Source organism: Pelodiscus sinensis, chromosome 31 (genome assembly GCF_049634645.1).
Source record: "Pelodiscus sinensis isolate JC-2024 chromosome 31, ASM4963464v1, whole genome shotgun sequence".
NCBI classification, from domain to species: Eukaryota; Metazoa; Chordata; order Testudines; family Trionychidae; genus Pelodiscus; species Pelodiscus sinensis.
The window spans coordinates 11154504-11182430 of record NC_134741.1 but is presented as its reverse complement, the minus strand read 5'-3'; the positions used below and the strand labels follow the sequence as shown (position 1 = coordinate 11182430).

The window sequence follows — 27927 nt, the reverse complement described above, 5'->3', positions numbered from 1 at the left end:
GGGAGCCGACAGCAGCAAGAGGACTGTGGAAACGGAGAGGTAGAGACCGGGAGCAGGGGCGGCTCAGGACCTATCACGGCCAGGGCTCACGAACTGGGGATGCCCCAGGACCCCTGAATCACAGACTCGGCTACAAGAGTGAATAAAGAAAAACTATTTACTTGTTCCCATAACATAAGAACTAGAGGACACCAAATGAAATTAATGGGAGGCAGGTTTAAAACTACTAATAGAAAGTTCTTCACAGTGCACAGTCAACCTGTGGAACTCCTTGCCCGAGGAGGCTGTGAAGGTTAGGACTGTAAGAGTTTAAAAAAGAGCTAGATAAATTCATGAAGATTAGGTCCATAAAAGGATATTAGCCAGGAGATAAGGAATGGTGCCCCTGGCCTCTGCTTGTCAAAGGCTGGAGAAGGATGGCAGTAGACAAATTGCTTGATCATGATCTTTGGTCCACCCCCTTTGGGGCACCTGGTACTGGCCACTGTCGGCAGACAGGATACTAAGCGAGATGGACCTTTGGTCTGACCCAGTATGGCCATTCTTATGTTAAAGTTTGACATGTGTTTGAAGCCTTTTCTGCAATCAGAGCTGTTATGAGGCAACTCTCTTGTATGTTTTATCTGATGGTTAGTAAGGCAGGAGCACCCACTAAAGCGTTCCCTGCAGTCAGAGCAGGTGAAGGGTCTCTCTCACGTATGGGTTCTCCTATGTCTAACAAGGTGTGAGCTTCTACTGAAGCTTTTCCCACAGTCAGTGCAGGTAAAGGGTTTCTCCCCTGTATGGGCTTTCGTATGTCTAACAAGGTGTGAGCTTCTACTGAAGCTTTTCCCACAGTCAGTGCAGGTAAAGGGTTTCTCCCCTGTATGGGCTTTCCTATGTGTAACAAGGTGTGAGCTTCTACTGAAGCTTTTCCCACAGTCAGTGCAGGTAAAGGGTTTCTCTCCTGTGTGGGTCCTTCTATGTCTAACAAGCTGTGTCTTCTGACTGAAGCACCTCCCGCAGTCAATGCAATTGAAAGGTTTCTCTCCTGTGTGAGTTCTCCTATGGAGAATAAGGTCTGATCTCCCGATAAAGCTTTTCCCACAGTCAGAGCAATTAAAAGGTTTCTCTCCTGTGTGTCTCCTCCTATGTGTAACAAGGTTTGACCTCTTCCTGAAGCTTTTCCCACAGTCAGAGCAATTGAAAGGTTCCTCCCCTGTGTGGGTCCTCTTATGGATAACAAGCTCTGAACTTGTACTAAAACTTTTCTCGCAGTCAGAGCAGTTGAAAGGTTTCTCTCCTGTGTGGGTTCTCCTATGTCTAACAAGGTGACACTTCTCATTGAAGCTTTTCCCACAGTCAAAGCAACTGAAAGGTTTCTCTCCTGCGTGGGTTCTCCTGTGTCTTACAAGGTGATCACTTCTACTGAAGCTTTTCCCACAGTCAAAGCAGTTATGGGGTGTCTCTCTTGTATGTATTTTCTGATGGTTCATAAAGTGTGAATGCTCACTGAGGCTTTTCCCAGAGTGAGAGCACTTAAAGAGCTTCTCTCTCATATGGGCTCTTCGATGTTCAATAAGAGTTTCACAGTCACTACAAATACAGGGTGAGTGTTGATGGGGGATTTTTTGTTGAACAGTTTCTGTATTTCTTTTCTCCCCTCTACTCCTGTGACTGGATTTACCCTGTCCCTCTCCTGGATGGTTTCCATGCTGCCTTTCTGGGCTATGCTGACTTTCGCAAGTCTCGCCTTGCTCATGTATCTGGGAAACATGCCCTTCAGGTCTTCCCAGTAACATCCCACATGGAGACACTTGCACCGATCTATTCTGCTGCACAAGATCAGGATTCTCAGTCAGCGTCCCATCACCTGTTGGGATAGAGAAATAATCCAGACAGGAGTTATTGTCTATGATGAGCTGAAAGAAAACTCTGAAAAAGGAACAGAAAAGGGGACACACGCTCAAATGATTGAATTATCATGAGCTTAGCCCCCCTTCACAACTCTTCCACAGAGGAGAGACCCCAGCCTTTCCCCACCCACCATGCTCTGGCTCAAGTTGAAGACAGGCTGAAGAGTCAGACAGACGTCATGAAAACACACAAGTTACCCCTGCTATAAGCTGGTTTCTGAGGCAATTTAACTGATTGCTCCCGTGTGTGGGTGCCACTGATGATCTCCCCTTCCTCACAGCACTGGTGATCTGGGACCTGCAACTCCTCTCGCTCCACCCAGGAGATCACATGAGTTTCAGAGACTGGAAATCCTGTTTGGAGAGCAGTTAATCAAGTGCTGATCTTGTTCATTAAGGTCTCTGCCATTGCTGCTTCCAGAGTCAGAATCTGAGTCACCCATCCAGAGAGGCTCCTTTCCCCACCTCGCAGAGACTGGGATCTGGCTAGTACAAGAGCCCAGAACACACACACCTGCAGTAAAGGTGCACCCCCCCACACGTTGAGAATGGCCCAGCTCTTTCCCCAAGGGAGCTGAGCGCTCTGCTGCACTCTCTAGGGTACAACTCAGCCCCCTCAAAGCCCATTCCATCCCCCCCATCCCTAGTATCTCAGAGCAGGACAGGAACACACTGCTCAGAAGGGGAGCTCTAGGGAGGGCTGGCAGGTCTGACACCAAGGCCCCCAGACAGGGCTCAGACTGTAGCGGCCACATGCCAGGTCACTAGGACTTGGGAGAGGAAGGACTAGCTCTAGCTCCCCAAGGCTCTGTCCACAAAGCTCCTGGCTGGGTGGCTGGGCTCCCCCTGCTCTTTGGCTCAGATTTTCTACTTGGGCCAGAAGGAGGCAGAGGAAGTTTTTTGAGCAGCTAAGTTCCCGTGGCTGCCCAGGGTGGCGCTAGGCTTCTCCAGCGACAAGCCAGGGTGGAGCTGGGCCGTGCTGCTTCTCTGATGCTTGTGGCTGTTACTCAGCTCCCCATCTGTAGCCTTGGTTCTACTCTGGGAAACCACACAAAGGCTGCTGCCGGCAGTCTGCCTCTTCTGGCGGGCCTGGCCTTTGATTTGGGGCTGCTCCAGGAAGGCACAGAATCTACCACATTTGCACCTTGTGACCACCTTCCCCTCAGCTTTGCCTCCACCCCTTCTTGGACCTGAATTTAGTGTTTGGAAGAGCCACCTGTGATGTGACCATGGAGATCATTGTGCTACCACTGTTACACAATCGCAAGAAACCTTGTGCGAAGCATGCTGTGTGCCGAGTCAATGGGAAAATTCTGATCTGATGACTATGATTATCTTGTTTATGTCCATTATTTTTTAACTAAAACAAGCCAGGCTTTGGCAGAATGGTGGAGCACTGGTACCAACTAACCAAGAAATCACATTCCTGAGCAGGAGGAGGGCAATCAACTCAACGCTCTCTGCAGTAACTGCAAACACACAGTCCTACCAAATAGCTCACTGACCCTTGTGCACATGAACAGGATGACGGGATAATGGATATGGATGTTTTGTTCAAACAAACAGGCAGAAGGCCAAAGGGGGTAGCAACAAATGGAATGCAACATGCATTTTGTTTGTGTCAATGTGAGAAGAGGGGAAAAGTCACAGGAGGGGCATGTTGATACTGGCTGAGGGGCAGTGTTCTAGCTGCTGACTGAGCTGGTACCATTATTGGGTTGAGACAAGTCTCACTATACCTGTGCCTGAGGAGCTGGGACACTAACACCCTGCTCCTTTCACAATAAACCTGGCCAAGTGCCTTAGCCTCTGAATGGAGCCTGGGTCTTTCTTAGCGGCAACCCTGTGGTATGCTGCATGGATAAGTTGCACGCCCTGCCAGTGCTGCTGGAATCAAAGCTCCAGAAAGAGCCACCCCGAATAAGCCATATCAACGCTCTGTGACGCTAGCAGCAATTCTAATGGCACTACAGTCGCTGAAGGAAGCAAAATTATCAATCACAGCACCACCTGGGAACTCTGGTGTAAATCAGGACCCCATTGTGCTATTGCAGTGCTCATATGGAGCTAAGCATCACCCCTCTTTAGTGCAGGTATCCTTCCCAGCCCTGAGAAACAGGGACACTTTATAAAAGCTAGTAAAAGAAATGACCACACATAGAGAGTCTAAGGGTATGTCTACACTACAGCGCTAATTCGAACTAACTTAGTTAGAATTAGTTAATTCGAACTAAGCTAATTCGAACTAACACGTCTAGAACTAAAAACTAGTTCGAATTAGCGTTTTGCTAATTCGAACTAGCATGTCCACATTAAGTGGACCCTGAACAGGGCTTAAGGATGGCCGGAAGCAGTGCCGACAGGGCATCAGAGGAGGACTTAGAGCGTGGAGATGCTGTCTCAGGCTAGCCGAGGGCTGTGCTTAAAGGGACCCGACCCCCACCCCGGACACACAGTTCTCAGGGGTGCCCCGCTTGAAAACCAGTCTTGGCTTGGAGTGCCCGGAGTGCCCACACTGGGCACATCACACCACTCGGCCATCAGCCCGGCTGCACTTGCCGCAGGCTGCCATCTGGGGAGAGGGGGCAATTGGGGGGCTGCAGGAGAGCTTCCACCCCCAGAAGCCCACAGAGCCAGCCCAGTCCTCCCCATCGGGGGCTCGTGCCCCATTCCTCCCTCACCTCCTGCCACTTACCCTTCCCTAGCCCCTCTTCTTGATGTACAAAATAAAGGACAATTGTGTTCAAAAATGGAATCTGTCTTTATTGAACAAAACTGGGGGAGACTGGGAAAAAGAGGTGGGAGAGGGGAAGAGAGGCTGGGAGAGGGGAGGGGAACTAAAATGATCAGGGGTTGGGAACAGGTCCCATATGAAGAGAGGCTAAAGAGACTGGGACTTCTCAGCTTAGAAAAGAGGTCTCTAAAAGCAGGAGTTGGGTGGAGAGGGTGCATACAGAAAAGTTCTTCATTAGTTCCCATAAAGAAGGACTAGAGGACACCAAAGGAAAGGAATGGGTAGCAGGCTTCAAACTAGTAACAGAAAGTTGTTCTTCACAAAGCAAAGAGTCAACCTGTGGAACTCCTTGCTGCAGGAGGCTGTGAAGGCTAGAACTAGAACAGAGTTTAAAGGGAAGTGAGATCAAGTCATGGAAGTGAGATCAAGTCATGGAGATCAAGTCCATGGAGTGGTATTAGCCAGGGGGTAGGAGTGGTGTCCCTGCCCAAAGTTTGTGGAAGGCCGGAGAGGGATGGCATGAGACAAACGGCTTGGTCACTGTCTTCGGTCCATCCCCTCCAGGGTCCCTAGGGTTGGCTGCTGTCAGCAGACAGGCTACTGGGCTAGATGGACCTTTGGTCTGACCCAGGACGGCCATTGTAAGCTCAGGGCTCAGGGTCGGGGGTCTCAGTGGACCCCCTTGATTTTCATGCACACCTGCTCCTGGGTGGCCAGGCTGGCAGCTCTCCTGCCCAAGCCGGCCACTTTCCTGTGCCTAGTGCGGAGATCGTGGACAAGGTCCACGATGTCCGCACTAGCCCAGGCGGGTGCCCGCCTCTTGCGGTCCCGGGCAAGCTCCCGGGAGCCGCCAGCCTGGTCCCGGGAAGAGGGGGAGGGCTGGGGGGCATCGGGTGGGTGGCTCAATCCGTGCCAGGTGCAGGGTCTGCTGGCTGGGTGCTGGCAGGCTTGCACCTGGCACGGGGACCGTAGCCAGCCCGTGCCCCTTTAAGGGGTCCGGGATCGGGAGGGGGGCATAGAGTTTCCCTGGTGTTGCCCAGAGTGGCCACCAGGGAAACCTGGGAAGCCTTAGCATCCCACTAGTTTGAATTAAGGGTCTACACAGCCCTTAATTCGAACTAGCTAGTTCGAATTAAATTCGAACTAGCGGAGTGCTAGTGTAGCGCCTATTAAAGTTAGTTCGAACTAACGTCCGTTAGTTCGAACTAACTTTGTAGTGTAGACATACCCTAAGAGACTTGATCAAGGTCACAGAGAAAGACTGTGACGGGCAGAGAACTGAATACAGGACTCCTGAGCATGAAGCCAGACATTCACACAGGAAGAAAAAGTCCCTACTCAAAGATATTTCACTCTAAAAACACAACACAGATGATGTGATTTATCTCCACTGCACACAGAGGCAAGTGAGCCCCAGAGAGAATGAAGCTGAACTTTTGAAAGGAAACCCAGCCTGTGCCTGAAATACAAGGGGAGCTCTGCTCATGTTTCTCTACTACAGAGCTACCTCCGACAAAATACTCGCAGAGCGTGAACTGCCTCAACCCCAGCATCCAGCCCCTCCCACTGGCAAGTACCAGTATGTCACAGAGATTAGTTACAGGCAGGGAAGGTCTCTGGGAACCGCACCCTCCTTCCAGTGGCTGAGCACACTGCCACGTGGGGACCCTGCAGCCACTAACAGCAGCCAGACCCAGACCCAGACCTCTGGTACCTGCTGTTCCTGCCTGAGCCCTTCTACTCACACCTCTGGTCAAGGCACAAGATGGGCAAGATGGGGGGAAGAGCAGTGAGACCTTAGATGTGGGAAGAGCCACATCATTGTTACACCCCTGAACCTGCTTTCCCTGGGAGGGGGTACAGAGGGAACAGTCTTTCACACAAAAGCCAGGATTATTATGGCAGATACTCCTGACATTGGGGGCAGAGGCAATAAATAACCCTGAACCAAACCCAACCCAGATGCTCCAGAGCCCACACAGCTGCTGTTACCCGAGGGGACAGGAATCCTTACTCAGCCAGTTCACAGCCTCATAATTCTCCTGCATCACATCCCTGTAGAGGGCTCTCTGGCCCGGGTCCAGCAGAGCCCATTCCTCCTCAGAGAAATACACAGCCACCTCTTTGAAGCTCACAGACTCCGCCACAGCCATTTCCTGTCCCTGGCTCTGCAGGCCAGGGGCTGAACTGGAGTCAGACATGGGTGTTCTGCAGCCTGGTAGGGGGAGAAGAGGAATTGGAGACATTTCAGAAGAGGCTTTAATCCTTTCCACGCCCCATTCTGCCCAGACTCTGTCCGTGGTGACACACATGCTACACTCTGCCATTGTGGGAAAAAGTTTTAGTCTAGATATTCCATAAACAGTGCACAGGAGTTAGATCCCAAATACACATTCATTTCTGTCTGTACCTGGCTTGAGTTACATTACTACGTCTGCAACGGTGGGATTTAGTTCTCAGCACCCAGTGTTTCTGATAAGCCACATATTCATCTGCGTGACCATGGACGTAGGTTAAATGTAGGCTGCTGTATTTAAAACCCTTAGTCTTAAAACTCGTGAAGTCATTCTGCCGCGCTACTCTGCACTAGTTAGGCCTCAGCTGGAGTACTGTGTCCAGTTCTGGGCGCCACATTTCAAGAAAGATGTGGAGAAATTGGAAAGGGTACAGAGAAGAGCGACAAGAATGATTAAAGGTCTAGAGAACATGACTTATGAAGCCAGGCTTCATGAACTGGGCTTGTTTAGTTTGGAAAAAAGAAGATTAAGAGGGGACATGATAGCGGATTTCAAATATCTAAAAGGGTTTCACAAGGAGGAAGGAGAAAATTTGTTCCTCTTGGTTTCTGAGGACAGGACAAGGAGTAATGGGCTAAAAGTGCAGGAAGGGAGGTTTAGATTGGACATTAGGAAAAAATTCCTGTCAGGGTGGTCAAATATTGGAATAAATTGCCAAGGGAGGTGGTGGAATCTCCCTCTCTGGAGATATTTAAGAACAGGTTAGATAGACATCTGTCAGGGATGGTGTAGACGGAGCTCGGTCCTGCCTTGAGGGCGGGAGGCTGGACTCGACCTCTCTAGGTCCCTTCCAGTCCTATGATTCAAGAACCCCATATTGAAACAGACTGAGCAGTGAAATCTGAGCCTGAAGGTTCTGTCCGTTGTGTGCTTTAACTTCACCCCTCTAGCATCACAAACCCATAGACCAGTGTTTCTCAAAGTGTCCGCAGGTCCCCATGCAGTGCCCCGTGGGTTGCCTCTCTGATCAGTGGGTGAGATTTAGGGCTGTGCTCGCCGTGGTCACTGGGTCTGGTTGGTAACTTCAATGACAATCCCATGAAGATGTTTTCACAGGAATTTTCTCATCATTTAAAGAATCTCCACCTGCAAACTCACCCTGTCTGAAAGCTCCCAGGGATTTTCTTCCTGCTCTCTCCAGTGCAGAGGGCAGCATGTCTGGTGGGGGAAGGGATAAGAGAGGTGAGATTCCAGGCTCTCCAATTTATAACAATGTCCCCACTCTGAACTCTGTGTTTCAATTGTATCAGAGACCAGACAGAGACAAACTCAGGTATTTACTATGAAAGAGTCTGAAACTTTTGTTTCCTCTCTCACTTGGGCACCTCCCAGCAATGGAGCCAATATCCCTGCAACCTCACACCCGTCCCAGGAGAGACAAGCTGTAAATGAGATTTACTCTTCCCTCCTCACCCACTCACACTTGCTTTCTCATTCACTTACAGACTCTTATCATAACCTGGAGCTGTGGTGGCGGAACACGTGGCCATCACAGTAACTTTAGCCATTTTGATCTCTGAATGGGAGGTTCAGAGTTTGAAAACGGCTGGCTCTATCTGCAAGTAGTTGGGTCTGTTCAATCAGTGTCTCTAAGGACAGCAGAGTGATGGGGCCGTCATTCTTTGTGTGTGAATTGAGGCAGGGGAAGGTTGGCTTCAGAGGCCAGATTCAATGGTCTCAGATACTTGAACCACTTTCCCCTCATCCATCCTTTGATGAAGGGATGGTTTGATGAGATAACATGATCTTGGTAACTAATTAACCATTCATTATCAGTGGGAAATAGGTCAATGGAGGGATGATAGGAATTACTATAGAGAACTTTCTGGGTGTCTGGCTGATGAGTCTTGCCCACATGCTCAGGGTTTAGCTGATCGCCATATTTGGGGTAGGGAAGGAATTTTCCTCCAGGGTAGATTGGCAGAGGCCCTGGAGGTTTTTCACCTTCCTCTGTAGCATGCGGTAGAGATCACAGCTGGAGGATTCTCTGCATCTTGGGGTCTTCAAAGTATTAGAAGGCTTCAATATCTGAGATATAGGTGAGAGGATTATTCTAGGAGGGGTGGGTGAGATTCTGTGGCCTGCACTGTGCAGGGGGTCAGACTAGATGATCATAATGGTCCCTTCTGACCTTAAAGTCTATGAGGTACCTTTGAACTGCCTCAGAGTCCCCGACAGCACAATCATTTGCTGAGAGAAACCTCTGACTTGTTCTTCCAGTTCAGGGGAAATCTCCTCTGGCAGCTGGAACTGCCCCGTCTCACACCTGGACAGAAACAATTCCATGTGATTGTATTTCATTTACTTCTGATAAGATCTGGCTAGTGAGTCTCAGCTCTAACAGGCTTGGAGTTAGAATCCTCTAATTTTCCCAGCCTGAGAGCAGGGGCAACACAGTCCATGGCCATGCAACCTTCCCCTGAAAGGCCCCATTGCTGTTCTTCACTTCTGGCCTGAGGAGACTGGCTGGGGGAGAAAAGGGGAATTGAGTCTTCATGGGCAACTCACTCCTTCGCCTCCAGGCACTGAGAGGCAAGAGGTTCTCAGGTGAAGGGCTAAAGGAATCTGTCCAATAGGGACTAGACAAAGACACCAGCTTCACCCTCCCCAGCTCCTTCCACACAGGTCTCCAAATAGCCCTCAGGTGGAACAGACTCTTGGTCCTTGCTGCCCTGGCCTGACTGTGCCCAGTGCCCAGCAGTGCCAGGCCCATGTTCCACCCCACAGTTCTGAGGTAGCCAGTCCAAGGGGAGGCGACAGCTCCAGGAAACACTTGAGGTCAGATTGTGCCCTGAATGGAGAATTCCAGAGTCTGCTTTGTGAGGGTGAGACTCTCAGAATTAAATAAATCAAAAATATTCGTATCTAACATCTGGCTGTAGAGACCTGTGGAGATGTGGTGCTAACATCAGATCCAAGCTTTTTCCCTGTGCTGTGCAGAGTGAGGGGAGTGAGAGCCACATACCTACTCAGGGTGCTTCTGACGTCCTAGAAAAAAAAACACAGAAAAGATTCTCAGCCCCATTGGACACACACAGAGTACCTCAGAGAAGGGATTTTGCAAACATGGGAAGAGAGCCCCTGCCCTGGCCCCAGGAAAATGGATCCCCTGAGAAAATGGGGCTTTACAATCTCTAGTAGCTTTGTGCCTGTAACTTTACAAAGCACAGCAATTACTCATATGGCAGCAATGCACATGGAGTTACACCCAGATCTGACAGCTGGACCTCAGCACTTGTGATTCAGGAGCCCGCATTCCCTGCTTGGGGAGCTGAGACGTTTCTCCCTCAGTCTCACCTTCAGGAATTCATTCGCTGGCTTCTGACACTTCCCCTCCAGCTCACTGATCCACTCGCTGATACGGGAAATCTGCACAGAGAGTTTCCTGACAGTGTCAGTCTGGAGCCTCCCAACCTCCTCGTCCAGCTTCTCCAGCTGGGCCAGCAGGAGTCGCTCTTGTTCCTCCAGGAACTGCTGCACCTGCTGAAACTCAGCCACAATCATCTGCCTCTCTGCTTGGGTCCATTTCTGTATGAAAACAGGGAAAGGGCTGGTCAGGGGCATAAAAGGAGCCCAGGGCCCTTTCATGGGGAGCTGAGTGCGTAGCAGGGAGAATTTCTTGGAAAACTGTAAAACGTGTGACATTTGACTCTACTTTGTGGTTACTAGGCAGAAGTAGCTCTCCCAGCATCTCCTTTGGCCCCCGTGTCCCTTTGAAAGGGATGTTCCCATGTCTGTCATGGGCAGCATCTTGTGTTATTCACGGGCTCTGGAAATTCAGACCCTGAACAGCATGAGGCAGGAGTCAGCACCACCCTGACAGAGATACCCAGGGAGGAAAAAGAAGGAAACATGTTAATGCACCAAGTGAGCAGAGAGCCTTTCAGGGGGACACTCAGCTCCTTTGGGGAGGATGTCTGGGAAAGCCACAAAGGCTGGACCCATGCAGGGCCACATTATGACTTTTGTGGGCCCTAGGCACTTTTGCCTTCATGGGCCCCTTCCTCCATAAAAAAAAATATATATATTAAAAATTATATTTTACGGCTACATTGGTATATAGATTAATATAATTCAGGCTGGATTATATTCGTCTTTATACCAACACAATCGAAGTATCTCTCTCGCTTATTGCAAAAAGTAAACTGTGCTGAGGCTAAGTGGGCCTCCTATCCGCCATCATTCAGTTGGCGTCTATGGCCGAGGCCATATTGGCCATACAGTTTACAGTCACTAAGCTTCTCACTATAGTACAAAATAATAGTGCATATATCAAAGCATTCTCTGTTTTGATTACTTAAAAGGAATGTATTATAAGTAATTTCATCAGTAAGTTATCATCTATTTAGGTTAGTGATGACCTTATATAAATAATTTATTAATTTTGCAAATACAGGATTGTTATTCACTAAATACCGGTGAATAAATTTGAATGGAATGAAGTGCACATGTATATTTCATTGTGTTTATATTGGGTGCTTAGTTATAACATTTTTAAAAAACCATTACATCTCAAATATACTCACCTTATTTCATAATTGATAAGTAGTTCCATAAAATTATTATATGTATACATGTGCAAGAAAGTATTCAGTAAAAATGCAAATGTGTATTACTGATGGAAATTCTGTTACGGTGTAATATCCGATTGTTGAGTTGAGCTCTTTCGATTTGAATTATTACAATTAATAATATAATAAAAACAATTAATTTTTTAAATACTGGTTTTTTTTGTATTTTAATAAACATTTTTGTGAGCTCTAAAAATGTTGTGGGCACAAGGTACTTATGCCTTCATGGCCCCTTCCACCACAATAATATCAATATTAAAAATTATTTTTGATATAACTTTAAATACTTCAACATTTTATTTTTTTCTGTTTTAGGCAAAATTTAATAGATTTTCATGGGCCCTAAAAGTTTCATTTTTTTCTGATGTGAGAAAAAGTTAGAACATTTTCTTTGACCCTAAAGTTCATTTTTTTTCCTTCTGATTTTAAAAGAAATTAAAACATTTTGTGGGCCCCTAAAAGTATCATGGGCCCTAGGCACTGTGCCTACTGTGACTAATGAATAAGTCAGCCCTGGACTCATGCACTGACATGGATGCTCAAGGCCTTTCTACACATGGATCTCATCCTGCAATCCACAATCCAGGATAAACACAAACAAGCCCAACCTCACCAAGGCCACACAGGAGTCTGCCTCCTAACACAGCCCTCCCACTGCCAGTCCCTGCTGGTCCATAGCCACAAGCACTTACCAGATACTCCTGGCGTTTCCCTTCTGCTGTTGTTTTCCTTCCCAGTACCTGATCTCTCTCTTCCCTCAGAGTCTTCAAATGGGCCTCCAATTTTTCCTGAAGAAACAGATATAAAAGCACAAGGGCAAACCCCATCAGATGTTGGGAGCCCATTTGTCTGCCTTTAAGAGAGTCCCTGTTTTGTGGAGCTCTGCCCCTATCCAGCAGGGACTCAGCCCTGGACATGGTTTTGTCCATAGAAAAAGACACAGGAGGAGACTGCGGATGCAGCAGGACACCTGCAAGGATGGGGAAAGGATCAGTGGTGGCACCGTTATAAAGAATGATGCAGGTGGATATTAGGGAGGTAAAAATGGTTAACAATACTAATCATGTAACCAATTACAATTTTATCAGTGACAGGAGTTTTTTAACCGGCTGACAGGCAGGGCTGATAGCAGAAATGGGCTCTCCTGGGCCAGGGATCTCTCTCGAGGTCTGCCTGGGGTGGCCACAAGGACTGCTGGCTGATGGGAACTCCCAGCAGTTGCAGACTGATGCTAGCTACCAGAGGGAAGCAGGCATTGGTGGGGCAATGGGGAGTTCAACCAATAACTAGCACCGATAATAAAAACACATTGGACAGCAACTCTGTACCTTGTATTCCTGGGCAGTTTCCTTTATGGGCAGCTCCCTGTGAGCCTGGGATCTGTCACACACCACACAGATGGGAGTTTGATCCTCTTCACAGAACAGCTTCAGAGCCTCCTGGTGCTCTGCACACACCCCATCCCATCTTGCTCTCTTTGCTGCCTGGAAACTCAGAGGCTTGGCTAGTTCCACCACATTTGCCAGCTGCTGATCAGGCCAGAAGGGTCCCTGCTGCTCAGTGTCTCTGCCTTGAGGACTGAGGGTGGCCTGGCAGAAATTGCGCCCACACTCCAGAGTGACAGGGGCTGTGAAATCCTCCAGACAGATCAGACGTGGTGCTTCCTCCTGAATACTTTCCATGGGGCTCTCTGCAGCCATGGCTGCCTCTGGGCTGGGGGACCGGGGCCGTGTCACTTCCCGGAGCTCAGCAATGGAGGGGCAGGTCTGGGGGTGGTGGCATGAGGCACCAGCACTGAGGATACAAAAAAAAATCAAAATTAAAAACAAAAAAAGCCCCAAAATCCCTGCCAGGGCCTCCCCTGGGCACCTGCCCCAACCAGAGCCCCCCCCTCGCCGTCTCTGCGCCCCTCAAATCCCCCCCGCACACTCTGCAGCCCCCTCACAGCCCCTCTGTGCGCCCCCAGCCCGCACCCAGCGCTACGGGCCCGCCGGGAGCATCAGGGAGTCCAACGGGCGCGCCCCGAGACCCAGAAGCAGCACAAGGACGGTGGGTCAGAGCCCCCCTCCCCAGCTCCCTCGCGCTGCGGCCTCCCCCGCAGCAAGTAACGGCGCCAACGGTCCCCCCCGAACGGCTCCCGCGGGGTGGGCGGGGAGTGAGGGGCGGGGACGGTCAGAATGGGGCGGGCGTGGTCAGACCGCGCATGCACAGCGGGTTTGTGACTCCGCTCACGGTCCAGCGCCCGGGGTTTAGCTCAGACCGCGAGCTGCCCGGCCACGCCCCAGTGCTTCGCCTGTGGGAGCCGGGCCGGGGCGAGATTCTACAGGCCCCGGGGCAGCCGCTCTGTGGGGGAAGCCTCCCACGGGACACCGGAGCGGCCCCAAACCAGCTGCTGCGCTGTGGAGAGCCCAGAGCCCCGCGCTAGGGCCAAGGGCGCTGCAGATGAGGAGCCAGCGCTCCTACCGCCGCAGTGCAACCCCCGCCTCCTCCATCGCCCCCAGCACGCCCCTGGCCCCAGCCAGAGCCCAACGGACCCCGCCCCCCACTGTGACGTTGCTTCCAACGCTCCTTGCTCTCGCTCCGATTGACAAGGGCTGTCACGCATCCGTGGCCGCATCATCAGTGACGTAATTGCCCCGCCCCTTGCTCTCCCGCCAGGGTGACGGGGATTCCTCTGGCCCAGCTGTCAGGCCGGGAGTGATGAAGCCACCCAGAGACACTGAGGGCGGGGCAGGGAGTCGGAAGGAGGCGGGGCCACGAACCAATGAGAGCGCGGAGCCCAGTGACGCGCCTGCGCGCTGCCGCCTGCCCCCCTCCGGCGCGAGACACAGACCCGCCTCTCCGGACACTGGGGCGGGAGCGCGCGGACTCGCCCGGGCTCGGGCCCCAGAACGTGTCACCTGCGGGGGGCGCCTGGTCCTGGGCTCTGTTTGCAGGACGCTAGGAACGGGTCACTGGGGATCCCTGTTTTGTTCCCTCCCTCTGGGGCACCCGCACTGGGCAGACAGGACACTGGGTTGGGGGGCCTTTGTCTGACCCGGCCTGGCTGCTACTGTGTGGGAGACCCGTAAAGTCATTAATATCGGCAGCGCTATGGACACTGAGGCTCCTTTAGAACGAGCCAGAGCAGCCTGAGCGCACGTCAGAATCAGGCCCCTGAACATGGATTCCAGCTGGAATAAGTGTTTGGCCTGAGAATTGCTTGTCAGTGGGCCTGGAGGGAGCAGATGCCAGCGAACCTCGATTTCACTGTCCATTCACAAGCTGAGGGAAAAATCTTTCCATTCATAAGAACTGAAAGTTCCACACAGGCCCAGGAAGAGCCAGGCGGCTTGAGAACTTGTTATCCTTGAAGGACTTTGACTTACTCTGTTTTGAGAGTCACATTAACAATTTGTGGTTTAATAATAAAGAATTTACTGTTTGAATCTCAGTGTCTGTCACTGAATAGTTACTGTCTGAGCCAAGTATTGCCTGCCCCTCCCCCTAGCATTTCCCACTTCTGTGAAAATCGAACATGGTAAAACTGCAAGTGAGAGCATGTAACTAGATCCATATAAATACTCAACTGTTACTTTATCTGTCAACATCAAACACAATGAATTCTGCACAAGATTCACTCTCGCTCCTTATAGGCACAGTTCTGGGAGCTGAGCAGCCCAGCCTGGTGAATTCTGGGGAACATGTGACACCCCAAAGACCCTTCACACCAGCCCAGGGGCAGGTGCCAGAGCCAGAGTGTGGGACATTTCTCATCCTCCAGGGCTGGGGTGTCTCCTGCTGGCTCTTCCCTTTCCAGGAAACAGCCTGAATCAGCTCCAGGGAGGGGAACAGCCAGTTGTTGCTGGAGGCAGGTAGAGCCTGAGCTCAGGAAATTGAAACTGATCCTCTTCCCCAACTCAGAGGGAGCCATGGCTGCAGCGAGCACAGTGGAAAGTCTCTGAAAGGAAGTAACTTGTCCTGTCTGCCTGGAGTATTTCACGGACCCGGTGATCACAGCCTGTGGGCACAATTTCTGCCGTGCCTGCCTCAGCTGGTGCAGAGAGGGACCCAGCCCAGCTAACCGCTGTCCACAGTGCAGGGCCCCTGTGCAGCAGGGACCCCTTGGGCCCAACAGGCAGCTGGCGAACGTGGTGGAACTCGTCAAACAGCTCAGTTTGCAGGTAATGAAGGGAGCTGGCAGGGGTGGGCTGTGCAGGGAGCACCAGGCAGTGCTGAAGCTGTTCTGGGAGGAGGATCAAGACCCATCTATGTGGTCTGCAGAGAGTCCTGGGTGCACCAAGCGCACACGGTGCTGCCCATCTGGCTAATTTCCCTGACTGTTCTCTGGCCCAGTGTGACTCAGCAACTGTGACAAAAGATGTTCTCTGGCCCAGTGTGACTCAGAGGCTGTGACAAAAGATGGTCTGGCCAGGGGGCAACAGAGGCCAAATTCCAAGTCTTTAAAGACACTGGATGTGAGAAACTTCTCGGAGATGCTCAGCGGAATCCTTCTGAACCTACCCCCCTCGCCCCGGGAGAAATGAGGGCCCATTACCGCATGGGAGGGGTATGGATCAGCAGCAGGCTGGCCTCTGGGAATGTGCTGCCTTCAGACAGGAAAAGTGGAGTTACAAGCTACTGTTGTTGTTACAGATTTGATGACTAGAATTTAATGTTATTACTTGTATTTGCATCACAGTTGCCATGTGAGATCCGGGCTCTGCACAAAACACAACCAGGGACAATTCCTGCCCTCAGCAGTTTACACTCTAGATAGACAAAAGTTGGGAAGGAAATTGAGGCCCAAGGGGAAGGGGAGAGAGAGAGAATCAGCCATGCAGTTAGTGGATAAGGTCTTTTTAGAACCTCAGTTTCTCCAGACACAGTTCATGATCCTAACCACCAAGCCATGCTGCCACCTTAGCCCCAGGGTTGAAACATGTTGGTTAGGTGAGAAAGATGCCCAGCAGAGAGCGGCGGTTTCCCACTGAGATGCTGAACTCCTGGGCTGCTCCAGGAGGGGTTAAACTCAGAGGCTACGTCTACACTGGCCCCTTTTCCGGAAGGGGCATGTAAATTTCAGCAGTCGTCGTAGGGAAATCCGCGGGGGATTTAAATATCCCCCGCGGCATTTAAATAAAAATGTCCGCCGCTTTTTTCCGGCTTTTAAAAAAGCTGGAAAAGAGCGTCTAGACTGGCCCTGATCCTCCGGAAAAAGTGCCCTTTTCCGGAGGCTCTTATTCCTATTTTGAAGTAGGAATAAGAGCCTCCGGAAAAGGGTGCTTTTTCCGGAGGATCGGGGCCAGTCTAGACGCTCTTTTCCGGCTTTTTTAAAAGCCGGAAAAAAGCGGCGGACATTTTTATTTAAATGCCGCGGGGGATATTTAAATCCCCCGCGGATTTCCCTACGACGACTGCTGAAATTTACATGCCCCTTCCGGAAAAGGGGCCAGTGTAGACGTAGCCAGAGGCTATGACTGGCACTAGAGCAGATCGCTCAGCTGAACACTGTGTGGGACCCAAGAACCTCGAGTTCACCCACAGCAGTGCTCCAGGCAGTGCAGGGCCACGCCAGACACCACTGGGAGCAGACTGGGTTGGAGCAAAACTACCCCCTGGCTGGAGCTGCCCGGTGCTACTCTGACCTGTGCCACGCAGCCTTTGGGAATCTCCAAGAATGCACTGCTGCCAGGAGCTGTACCAGGCACCGGGGCAGTGGGTACCTGCCCAGAGGGTGTTACCACTGCAGGCCAGCGCTGGGGCAAACCTCAGCCACCCTGAACAGAAATCAGCCTGTTTAATTAAGGGAGTCACAGACCCACCTGCAAAGCACAGGACATGCCCACGCCTGCCTGCCAGGCCTCCCCCACCTGCATTGGTCGGCCTCTGTGGGCCTGTCCCTGCCTCTGTCAGACCATCCCCACCTACCTTATTCTGTGTAGAGGTGCCGCCCTCTCCTGCCCCTACCCTCAGCCTCAGTCTCCTGAGCTATGGCTACACTGTAGCCATCTTCCAGAAAAGCTTATGCAAATGAAGCGCAGCGTGGAATATCGCCATGCTTCATTTGAATAATTAATTAGCATCCCCATTTGTGCAAGAGGCTTTTGCGCAAAAAGGAGCTGTGTAGACAGCAGATAGAGGCCGCAAAGTGGAGGGGGAAAAGAGGGTACTTGAAAGCGGCAGTGATGCACAGCTAGGCCTGGGATCAGCTGTGTGACGCTGCTGCTTTGAAACGCCAAGACAGCGTTCAAAGGGGCAGCACTGCTGAGCTGATCCCTGGCTCGGTGTTTCAAAGTGGCAGCGCTGCAAAGCTGATTCCAGGCTCAGCTGAGTGTCGCTGCGCGTGTGGAGCCCGGGGTCAGCTGGGGACTCCACAGCTGATCTCAAGTTCCACGTGGCATTTCAAAGCAGCAGTGCAGCATGGAGCCCAGGGTCAGCAGGGGACTCTGACTCCCACTGGGGACTCTTGTGCATTTCAAAGCTGGTACCCACCTGCAGCCCGGAGTCAGCGGGACTTCCTACTTGCCCTGGGCTGCACGCGGAGTTCTGCATTCCTCCTTTGAAACGTACTAGAACCCCAGCGGAAGCTCTTTTACATTTAAAAGGAGGAATGCAGAAGTGTCTATCAACTAATCAAGTGGTTGATGGAAATTCTATTGACTACTCGACTAGACAATTAACCACTAGTTAACATCCTGAGTTTCTCCATGATCTTGGGTGTGGAGAGGCCCTGAGCTTCCATGTCAGGGGATGAGTTAATGTCCAGCCCTGGTGGCTTTCCCAGAAATCATCCCCCAGTGACCAGCATGTCCCTGGCAAGGGCTGTCTGCTGGGTCTGTCATTTCCTGCACTAACGGGTTTGCTTCTGTGTACTCCCTGGCTATGTGTAGACTGGCCAGTTTTCCAGAAAATCAGCCGCTTTTCCAGAAAAACTTGCCAGCTGTCTACACTGGCCGCTTGAATTTCTGCAACAGCACTGACTTCCTACTTTAAGAAATCAGTGCTTTTTGCGGAAATACTATGCTGCTCCCATTCGGGCAAAAGTCCCTTTTGCGCAAAAGGGCCAGCTGAGATTTCTTTTTGCGCAAAAGCGCGTCTAGATTGGCCACGGACACTTTTCCACAAAAAGTGCTTTTGTGGAAAAGCATCCGTACCAACCTAGACGCTCTTTTCTGAAAATGCTTTTAACAGAAAACTTTTATGTTAAAAGCATTTCCGGAAAATCATGCCAGTCTAGACGTAGCCCCTGGGTATCTGCACCAGTGTGACGCCTCAGCCTAGTACCCATAGGATAGAGCCTCGTGTCAGAAATCTGTGGGTTTGCCAAGTCCTCCCTGCTGTGCACTCAGCTCCTCATGAAAGGGCCCTGGGCTCCATCCATGTCCCTGACCAGCCCTGTCCCGGTTTTCATACAGAAACAGACAGAAACCGAGAGGCAGAAGATTGTGGCCGAGTTTCAGCAGCTGCAGCAGTTCCTGGGGGAACAAGAGCGACTCCTGCTGGCCCGGCTGGATGAGGAGACTGGGAGGCTCCAGACTGACACTGAACTGGAAGAACAAGTCAGGGGTTTCTCCCAGAAAACCACTGTACTGTCGGAGACTCTGAGGGAGTTCACAAGTACCTAAAAGGGATGGGGGAGGGGACAGTGAGCTGGGAAATCAACAGCGGCAGCCTCGATCTTCCCTGCAGTGTAAACACACCTGGAGTGTGTCTCTGCTATAATGAAAACCCAGGTCTGTGTGTTAGAATTGGGAGTGTTGTGGGCAATATGGACTCATGAAATCTCACCTCTCTTCTCCCTTCCCCCACCAGACATGCTGCCCTCTGCACTGTAGGGATCAAGAGGAAAGTCCCTGGGAGCTTTCAGACAGGGTGAGGTTTCAAGTGGAGACTGAAAACACCTTCCTGAGCTTGTAGCTCAAGTCACCAACCAAACCCCCAGTGACCACGACAGGCAGAGCCCCAAACCTGCCCACTGAGCGGTGAGGAGCCCCAGGGGCATTGGGTCAGAAGGACGAGGGGCCGTGTCCTGACCCCCTTAAGCAATGGGATGGCCGGACCCCCCCCCCCCCCACTTCTCACTATGGGCACAGTTTGTAGGCAGGGTTTTTGCAGGCAGGGGCTGCACTTTGTGTCGGGGCAGCTGATCGGTGCAGCCCCTCCTTGGGCACCAGCCTCTGCCCTGTGCTGGCCCCTCCCAGTGACCCCACCCCAGATCCCCTTCCCCAGAGGCCCTGCACCCGGCCAGGCCAGAAGCCAGACCTGGGCTCTCCACATTGAGCCCGGCTGCCCTGAGGAGCCCTGGACCCTCCACCTGTCCTGGGGGTGACAAATGCTTAGGCCCTGCTCTCTGGGGTGAGGCAGCTCTTCCCCCGTGCTGCCCCCTCCCCTCTGTGCCCTGGGTGGGGGGTGGAGGCTGCAGCAGGGGAGGGAGTTTCCCTCTGGGGGATAAAGCTGGTACCTGCCTCCTCTGCCCTCTCCCCCCCCCCCCCCCCCCCACTGAACCCTCCTGCTCTGGGCCTGACCCTGAGGGTGGAGCAGCCCGAGTTGGGGGGTAGGAGGCTGCAGCCTCTGCACACAAATGAGAAGCTGATGAAGCGGGTCCCATTGCCCAGGCTGAGCCGCTACAGTGACAGCTCAGCTCAGTCTCAGGGCCCAGGGCAGAGGCAGCTCCCTGGGGCCCAGGCCTGTCCCAGCCACAACAGGGCTGCTGGGGAGGGTGAGAAATGGCCCCAGCCGCCCCCAGGGCTGAGCTCTGCCCCTCACGCCCTGATTCTCTCTCCCCAGTGACTGACTCTGGATCCAGACACGGCAAATCCCCAGCTCGTCCTGTCTGGGGACGGGAAACGTGTGAGATGGGAAGACACACGGCAGCCACTGCCCGACAACCCAGAGAGATTTGACACTTGGCCCTGTGTGCTGGGCCGTGAGGGGTTCACCTCGGGGAGACATTGCTGGGAGGTGGAGGTGGAGGTGGGGGATGGGCGAGACTGGGCTGTGGGGGTGGCCAGAGAGTCTGTGAGCAGGAAGGGAGGGATCAACATTAGCCCTGAGGGGGGGATCTGGGCTGTACAGCGGTGGGGGAGTCAGTTCCGGGCTCTCACCTTCCCTGAGAACCTCCTACCTCTGAGCCCCCCCCCCCCCCACAGGATCTGGGTTTGTCTGAACTGTGACCGGGGGCAGGTGACATTTATCGATGCTGGTGCCGAGGCCCCGATCTTCACTTTCCCTCCGGGCTCCCTCCCTGGGGAGAGAATCCAACCCTGGCTCTGGGTAGGGTGGAAATCCCAGCTCAGATTGTGTCCCTGAAATTAGCCTCTCTGGCTTCACACAACCCAGTCTCTGTGACCACACAGGACACCCCATTACCCAACCTCTGGCCCCTCATCTTTATGATGCCTGAAAGCTTCTCCCCCTCCCTCCCTGCAGCCCCAGAGATAGGAGAGGTAAGGAGAAGGCTCCTTTGGGCTGCTACAGGGGCAGAGGTGGGGATTGGGCAGAGGCTGAATTAACAGCTGGGCTGGGGACAGGTGGAGGTGGGGATGGTAGGATGCAGAATTAACCAATCAGGGTTTGGGGGGTGGGGGGAAGCTGGAAGCTGCGCAGCAACAGGGAACGATTTGTACCAGTCTGTGTCCTGAGATCTCACTGGGGTCTCCAGCCAGAGCTCCTGCCACAGTAGCCAAAGTCGCCTTCCCCTGTGACTGTGGGGCAGCCGGCAACACTTGTCACCAGTGTCCCCCTAAGTTTTTCCATCCCTGAGTGGAGTTAGTTTGGTCTTATGCACCAATACTGAAGTCATGGGCGCTTGTTGGGACGTGTGCCATGAACATTCATGTTTAAATATGAGTCTTGTTACTTCTGTACAAATAACTTTTTAATAAATGTTATTTGTTTCTATTCGGTTCATGTGGGTATTTCCCTTAAAATGGGCGTTTTCATTGAAGTTCCTTTGAAGAAATCTGCTGATAGATTTCCAAAACTGTGACATGTTCCAAAAAAAACCAAATCACTTTTGTCCAAGCCCTACATGTACCACAAAATGCAAGTCTCAGTTTCCTCTTCCCTGTTGAGGGCTTACTTTAATATTTGCTGCTATCTAAAGGTTATGTCTATACTGCAGAGCTATTTTGGGATACCAGAAGTATCCCAAAATAGCTATTCTGCATCTATTCAAGCAGCCCATTTTTTTTATTTCAAAATAAGGGGCAGGTTATTCCAACGTCCTGGTAACCCTCCTTCCACGAGTGTTAAGGGCATTTTGGAATAGTGAGTTATTTTGAAATTTGGTTCTGTGAATATAGCACCAAATTATGAAATAAGCTATTTCGAAATAGCCTCGAAATGCTACGCAATTTACTTAATGCATATTGCATAGCTTATTTCCAGCTAAGGATGCTCTATAGACACAGCCTAAATGTTTACAGGAGATCTGTACTGTGGTCAGGAAATTTGTCTTTAAAATAGTGCTTGTAATTTTACATAATACAGATCTATGACACGTACGTAACAGCACCCCCCAAGGTGATCCACAAACTCCTCTGATACAACGTAAGAACAGGGGCAAGATGCTGTTAATGTTGTACTATACGCGAGACACTTCCCAAAGGGTAACGTGTAGCATGTCACCCCTGGACTCCTGTAGCAGGAGGGCAAGACCACACTCCACCACAAGGAAATTCTGATGGGCCCACTGTGCTGGGCAACAACGGAGCTTGCACCTGGTGTGGCCTGGTCGTCTTGCTGGAGCTTGGCTTGTTTTGCAAGGTATTTACAGGCCCTAGGTCACCTCTTCAAAATGCTCGTTGAGGTAGAGCTGGAGGGAAACTGTTCTTTGTTTATTTGTTTCAACAGAGTTGAAAAATGCTGAGTTAGAAAAATAGCCTGTTCCTAGGTGGCTGAGAATCAGCTGAGCCACGTCCTCCATCCACGAGGTTTTTTTTTTACTCTCCTTGGCTCAGACACATCTCCTACTGAGGCCAGACTGAACGGTGGATATGGCATCAGTGGGACCTGAGTGGGGGCCGCCCCTTTTCCTCAAGTGTCTCTCACGAGAACACTCCACTGGCTATGGCTGTGTGAGAGGATCTATAATAAGCAATGACGTTGAGGAGCCTTTGGTCAAAACCAAACCTATAACGTGCTTTGGACAGAACCACGCCAGTGAAACACACACAGACGAGAACCCTCGTCCAGCCATCACTTGAAAGCTGGTTAGGCACAATAAGGTGCTGTCCGTACACCACAGACTCAGCCCTGGCCCCAAGTGCAGCCACCACATGGGTTTGACCCCCACTCTCCCACCCAGCCCACCACCTCCAACTTACTTTCCAAAGGAGGGGTTGCTGCACAGTGGTTCTGCTGAGGAGGCGGCGGGATTCAAATTCTTTGTGCACCCCCTGGAGGTAACTGAGGTTGCAGCCTGTCCCTGGGCTCAAGGGGAAACATTGTCATTGCCAGGCAAGGACAAAATCTGGCTCTCGTGGTGGAGGGAGGGTTTTGAGAAGTCTGGTTCATGTTTCTGGAAACTCCTGGGACCATCCCGGCTTTTACTCTTCACTAGAAGCTCAGAAGCACCTGATGAAGCTGGGTCCATTCTCCACTGCCACAGGGGTCAGAACAGGGAGTCAGGGGTCCCTCCTCTGCTCAGGGTCTGCTCAGAGAGGTCTGGGTCGAAGAGGTGACCAGTGGACGGGCCTGAGCCCAACCAAACCCACTGACACAAACTCCAATTAACCTCCAGATTCATCCACCAGGGTCACAAGATCAACCCAAACAACCCCCTGAGAGGAGCCATTGTCCTCTGCTTTCATTTACCCCACAGCAAACCCCTGTGCTGCTTCTCCTGCGTCTCTGGGGGCTCATCCTGCAGGACACATGGAGCTGGCAGGATTTCTCTGCTAGCAGCCAAGGGCGGGGCTGGGACACCCCCTCCCCTGAGCCCTCAGGAGTTTGCTTCCATGGAAGCCCAGGGAGCCCCAGGAGAGTCAGAGAAGGGAGCAGCTCCTTGTCCTGGGAGGGGTTTTCTGTTTCTCCTCCACATCAACTCACCGTGCTAAACCCCCGCAGAGAGCAGTACGGGAACGAAGAGTTGAGAGCTTGTGTGTGCAGCGTTGGAAGAAAAACAAGAGGTTCCATGTGACAAGGTGTGATGGGAAAATGGTGATTTGAAAAGGGAAAAGTGATGTTTGTGTGGCCGGATCAGAGATCCCCAAGGATTATTTTCAGATTAAAAAAAATGAAAGAAAAAGCAATTTGCAATGCAAAGGAAGCTCTTCTTGCTTCTGTACCTTGCTACAAGCTAGACCAGGGTCAGCAACCTTTTCGAGGTGGAATGTCAAAATCTGACTTATTCACCTCTATGGATGGGTCCAAGTGCCTTTGATAATTGTAAAGTCAATAAAAGTCCTACTTACAGCAGCTTCATTAATAAAGAAATTAAGACGCAGATCTTATCTTTCAGTAAAAAGTAAAACAATAGTCTGGTAGCACTTTAAAGACTAAGAAAACATATAGATCATATCATGAGCTTTTGTGGGCACAGCCCACTTCTTCAGATGACCGGTCGATCTGTGGCCTTGCTTTGCCTTGCCGACTTTTCTGATCTTGGGCTCGTGGTTTGATACTTTACACAGCACACAAGCCTCTGAGTGTTCAGTCATTAACCGGCTCCGGGATGGACATATGTGAAAATATCTGTTCACAAAGTAATGTCATCATCCCGTTTGGGGTAGTTTTGACCTTTTCCTGGCAAAAGGATCTTGCTTGCAACAGGAGAGTCCACAAAACGCGTCCAAACCTTCCCATGGCTTCACCAACGAACATTGCTGGGAAGCGGAAGGTCCTTGTGTGCATTGTCCATCTCCTCAAGCAGGACTTGGAACTGCCAATGCATCCAGGCAGATGGAGCAATAAGAAAATTCACCATCTTCACCCCGTAGCCATCCCATTTTTAAGCTCAGCATCAGAAATCTCATCACAATGATGTTCTTGGTGAATAATACAATGAAAATGTTCCGTTGGGTGGCCAATGGGCTCCTCAATGATCCTTAGAAATCCCTTCTGTTCTCCCACCATAGTAGGGCACCATCAGGTGTCAGAAAATATTTTTGTGATGTCATTTCCTCTTTCCTCAACAAGTTTGACAAACGTCTTTGCTGAATTGTCCCCTGTTGCGGTGCCAGGCATGGGCTTTAGACAGCACTGCTCTTCTCAAACTTTTCTAAGGCCCAGTGTCTCACAAGAACTGCTAACTGTGGTACATTGTTTATGTCCACGCACTCACCAAGCACAATACTGATACTGCTGCATCTTTTAATGCCACCGTCTGCTGTTTGTTAATATTTCCTGCCATTTCACCCATGCCACTCGCCCCAACCTGGCAGACAAAGGCAAGTCTTTTATTCTGGAGACAATTGTGTCTCTATTGGGCAAGCCATTGAACAAGCATCTGAACAGCCGGAAAAAAAAGTCTCTTTTATATAATTTCCGTCTGTAAATGGCTCTCCATGTTTTGCAACACAAAGTGCAATTTTGTAACTTCCCTCTGTGGCTTGATTTTTACTGACAAAGAAGTTAGTGAAGACGCTGCTTTGCTTTTCATACCTTGCAATGGGCCATTTGATTGACTCAGCCTTGTCTGCTTCATCCTTGACGTGTTTCTCATGCTCTGTCTGAAAATGTTCATGTGCTGAAAACAGTTGGAATTGGCTTCCTCTGGACAAGGGGAGGGGAAAGGTGCAAGGTAGAAAACAGAGACAAGGCAGCAGAAAAGAACATCCAGGAATGTCAGGGAGAGGCAGAGGTGGCAAAGTGGCAGCAGCATTTTCCACCATAACACTTCTGGAAAGGGGCAGCCCCAGAAGGCAGCTGGACTTTCTTTTCTCCTCCCACTTTGCACTGCCTTGTGTATGTTTGGCGGCGCTGTGGGTGGGTTCCAAGCACAGCTCCCTGTTGTGCAAAGACTTGGAGCTCCTGGTGGTCAGCCATGTTCCTCTTCCCTTGTTTTAGACCCGTTTGGCCACATTCACGGCCTATTCAGCAGAAGGCTGCCCTGGAATTCAGGGAGCAGCTAAAGTGATTTTGGTGGGATTTGACTCCATAACCTTTGAATGTTTGACCCACACTGAGCATCCCAGCTGAGGCATCTAGCACACTTTCTGTTGTGCCACAGAGTCCCACATGTTGTATTGGTCAGCATCTCCTCCCTCTGCTTTGTAGCAAGGTGATTGCTGGGGTAGAAGAAAGGGAAGAGCTGGGCCAGAGCCTGCTTGGCTGGGAACTGACCCCAGCCTGACTGCTTGGATAGCAGGTGGGGGTAGAATTGAAGAACAGAAAATCCCTTTTGTTCTCCTAGGCTACATCTCCAGTGCAACGGTCTTTTAAGATACCTGGAGTATTCCGAAATAGCCATCCTGCATCTTCACAGGAGGTCCGTTATTTCACGGTCGCTATTCTGACATCCCTGTAAACCTCGTTCTGTGAGGAGTAAGGGATGTTTTGGAATAGTGCCAGATTTTGCAATAAGCTATTTTGAAATAAGATCTGTAGTGCAGTGTAGACACACCCCTAGAATCAATCTGCCTGCTCTTTAGTTCAGCTATAGCTCAGTGAGAGAAAGAGACTTTTCCTGCGTAAGACCCTGGTGAAAGCTAAGAGTACGTCCATGCGGCAAGCTTATTTTGGAATAAACTATTCCAGAAGATATCTTCCAGAATGCACTTATTTCAAAATAGAGCATCCACACTACAGGGAAACCTCAAAATTAGCCCCGGGCTTCCCTAACGTGGACATGCTATCTCGAATTAGAGTCCCAGGAGGCAGTGGGGAGGAATAAGTGAAAATGACCCTGGGGAGAAGTTATTTTGACATAGCAGCAATGGACTGTCCACACATCCCCTCCCTTCTGAAATAGCTTTTTCTGAAGGGAGTTATTCCTCATGGAATGAGTGTTGCCAACATCAGAAAAAGGCCTCCATTATTTCAATTTTCTTTCAAAGTGACAGAATTGCTGTGTGGACTCAAGTAGGGTGTGTCTAGACTGGCAAGATTTTGTGCAAAAGTGGTCGCTTTTGCACAAAAACTTGCCAGCTGTCTACACTGGCCACTTGAATTTGCGCAAGAGCACTGACTTTGTAATGTACAAAATCAGTGCTTCTTGCACAAATACTTTGACACTCCCGCTTGGGAAAAAGCCCTCTTGCACAAGTGTTCTTGTGCAAGAGGGCCAGTGTAGACAGGGAAGGAATTTTTTGCGTAAGAAAGCCCAATGGCGAAAATGGCCGCTGGAGCTTTCTTGCGCAAAATCGCATCTATACTGGCCATGGATGCTTTTGCACAAAAGCATCCATGCCAATCTAGATGCTCTTTTGCGGTAATACTTTTAACAATACTTTTGTTGCAAGGGAAAGTAAAGTGCCTAAAGTGTCCTTCTGCTATGTATATTGGACAAACTTCTCAGACACTTTGCCAAAGAATTAATGGCCACAAATCAGACATCAGACATTTTCACTAGGAAAAAACTGTTTCCTTTCATTTTAACCAACCTACGCATAGTCTTAACGATCTTACTACATGTATCTTACTTCAAAGAGACTTTAACACCAGACTACAAAGAGAAATCTCTGAACTGTCATTCATGCTTAAATTTGACACTTTACGAATGGGCCTTAAAAAGATGCTAATTCCCTTACCCATTACAAAGATAGCTTCCACAATTATCACCCAGAGTATCATTATCTCATAGATACTATCCCCCTCCCCCCTTGCCCCGCTTCTGTTCTAAATCTGATTCGTCAGTGTTTGCTTTTTTTCCCATTGTATTCCTTTGGGATATATGGTCATGCCAATTCTCTTCCAGAATTTGATCTGAGGAAGTGGGTCTGGCCCACGAAAGCGCATCACCTAATAAACCATCTTGTTAGTCTTTAAACTGCTGCATAGTCCTGTCTTTTGTTAGGACAGGAGAGACAGCACCACACGCCCTTGTGATTTCTTGGGGGTGTCAGTGCCCAGAGAACCTGTGAGTACAACCTCTACAGCTCCTGCAGCCATGGAGAGTGACTCTCTCCTCCCTTGGGATGGGCAATGGAAACACATGGAGCAGCTGGAGAAAACTCCCAGAAAGTAGCCCCATGTCTAAGCTGGTCAAGGCACCTGCCAGGTACGGTGGTGGTGAGAGAGGCAGCCCCCTGGGGGGTGAAGGGTCCTCTGGCCCCATAGCTCCTGGTAGGGAGAAGTGGAGGGACCCCGATCCTATATTTCCTGTTGGGCAGGGGTGGAGGGACCCCAAGCCCTATAGATCCTGCCAGGAAGTACCCTGACCCCTTATCTCCTGATAGAGTTTTAGTTTTTCCCTGGCGGGACACTCCAGACATGAAGGATGCCAACGCACTGGCCCAGCCTGGGCTGGCAGTGATGGTTTTTACACATGCAGGGAAATGCCCCGG

General features: G+C 50.8%; 2 protein-coding genes across 7 annotated transcripts; one reads left to right on the top strand and one right to left on the bottom strand.

Moving 5' to 3' along the window:
- Positions 1-139: 139 nt before the first annotated feature.
- Positions 140-14140, bottom strand: LOC142821497 (zinc finger protein RFP-like). Of its 6 annotated transcripts, XM_075912611.1 has the most exons (11): positions 13961-14140; positions 12826-13291; positions 12190-12285; positions 10224-10454; positions 9892-9914; positions 9077-9192; positions 8871-8954; positions 8025-8084; positions 6644-6844; positions 2094-2249; positions 140-1852 (listed from the first exon to the last, which is right to left on the bottom strand). In XM_075912611.1, the coding sequence occupies exons 1-7, from the start codon at positions 13987-13989 to the stop codon at positions 8938-8940; spliced, it is 978 nt and encodes a 325-aa protein (XP_075768726.1). In that variant the 5' UTR covers positions 13990-14140; the 3' UTR covers positions 140-1852; positions 2094-2249; positions 6644-6844; positions 8025-8084; positions 8871-8937. The 6 variants fall into 6 exon arrangements, with proteins under 6 accessions (XP_075768726.1, XP_075768725.1, XP_075768727.1 ...); XM_075912610.1 differs by having other exon boundaries at positions 8025-8954; XM_075912612.1 differs by having other exon boundaries at positions 8025-8954; positions 13471-14024.
- Positions 14141-20269: 6129 nt separating this feature from the next.
- On the top strand, positions 20270-21382 carry LOC142821479 (butyrophilin subfamily 1 member A1-like; the record flags this gene model as incomplete). Its single annotated transcript, XM_075912479.1, has 1 exon — positions 20270-21382. A coding segment is annotated over one exon (519 nt), but the record flags the coding sequence as incomplete, so codon positions are not given.
- Positions 21383-27927: the final 6545 nt, after the last annotated feature.

Excerpts from the sequence above, each read along its gene's own strand:
- LOC142821497 (XM_075912607.1), bottom strand. The coding sequence starts at position 8,082 with ATGCTGCCCTCTGCACTGGAGAGAGCAGGAAGAAAATCCCTGGGAGCT. Across the intron at positions 6,845-8,024 it reads CCTGGGAGCTTTCAGACAGG|GCTGCAGAACACCCATGTCT; the intron begins GTGAGTTTGCAG and ends TCCCCCTACCAG. Across the intron at positions 2,250-6,643 it reads TGAGGCTGTGAACTGGCTGA|GATTTCCAGTCTCTGAAACT; the intron begins GTAAGGATTCCT and ends CTCTCCAAACAG.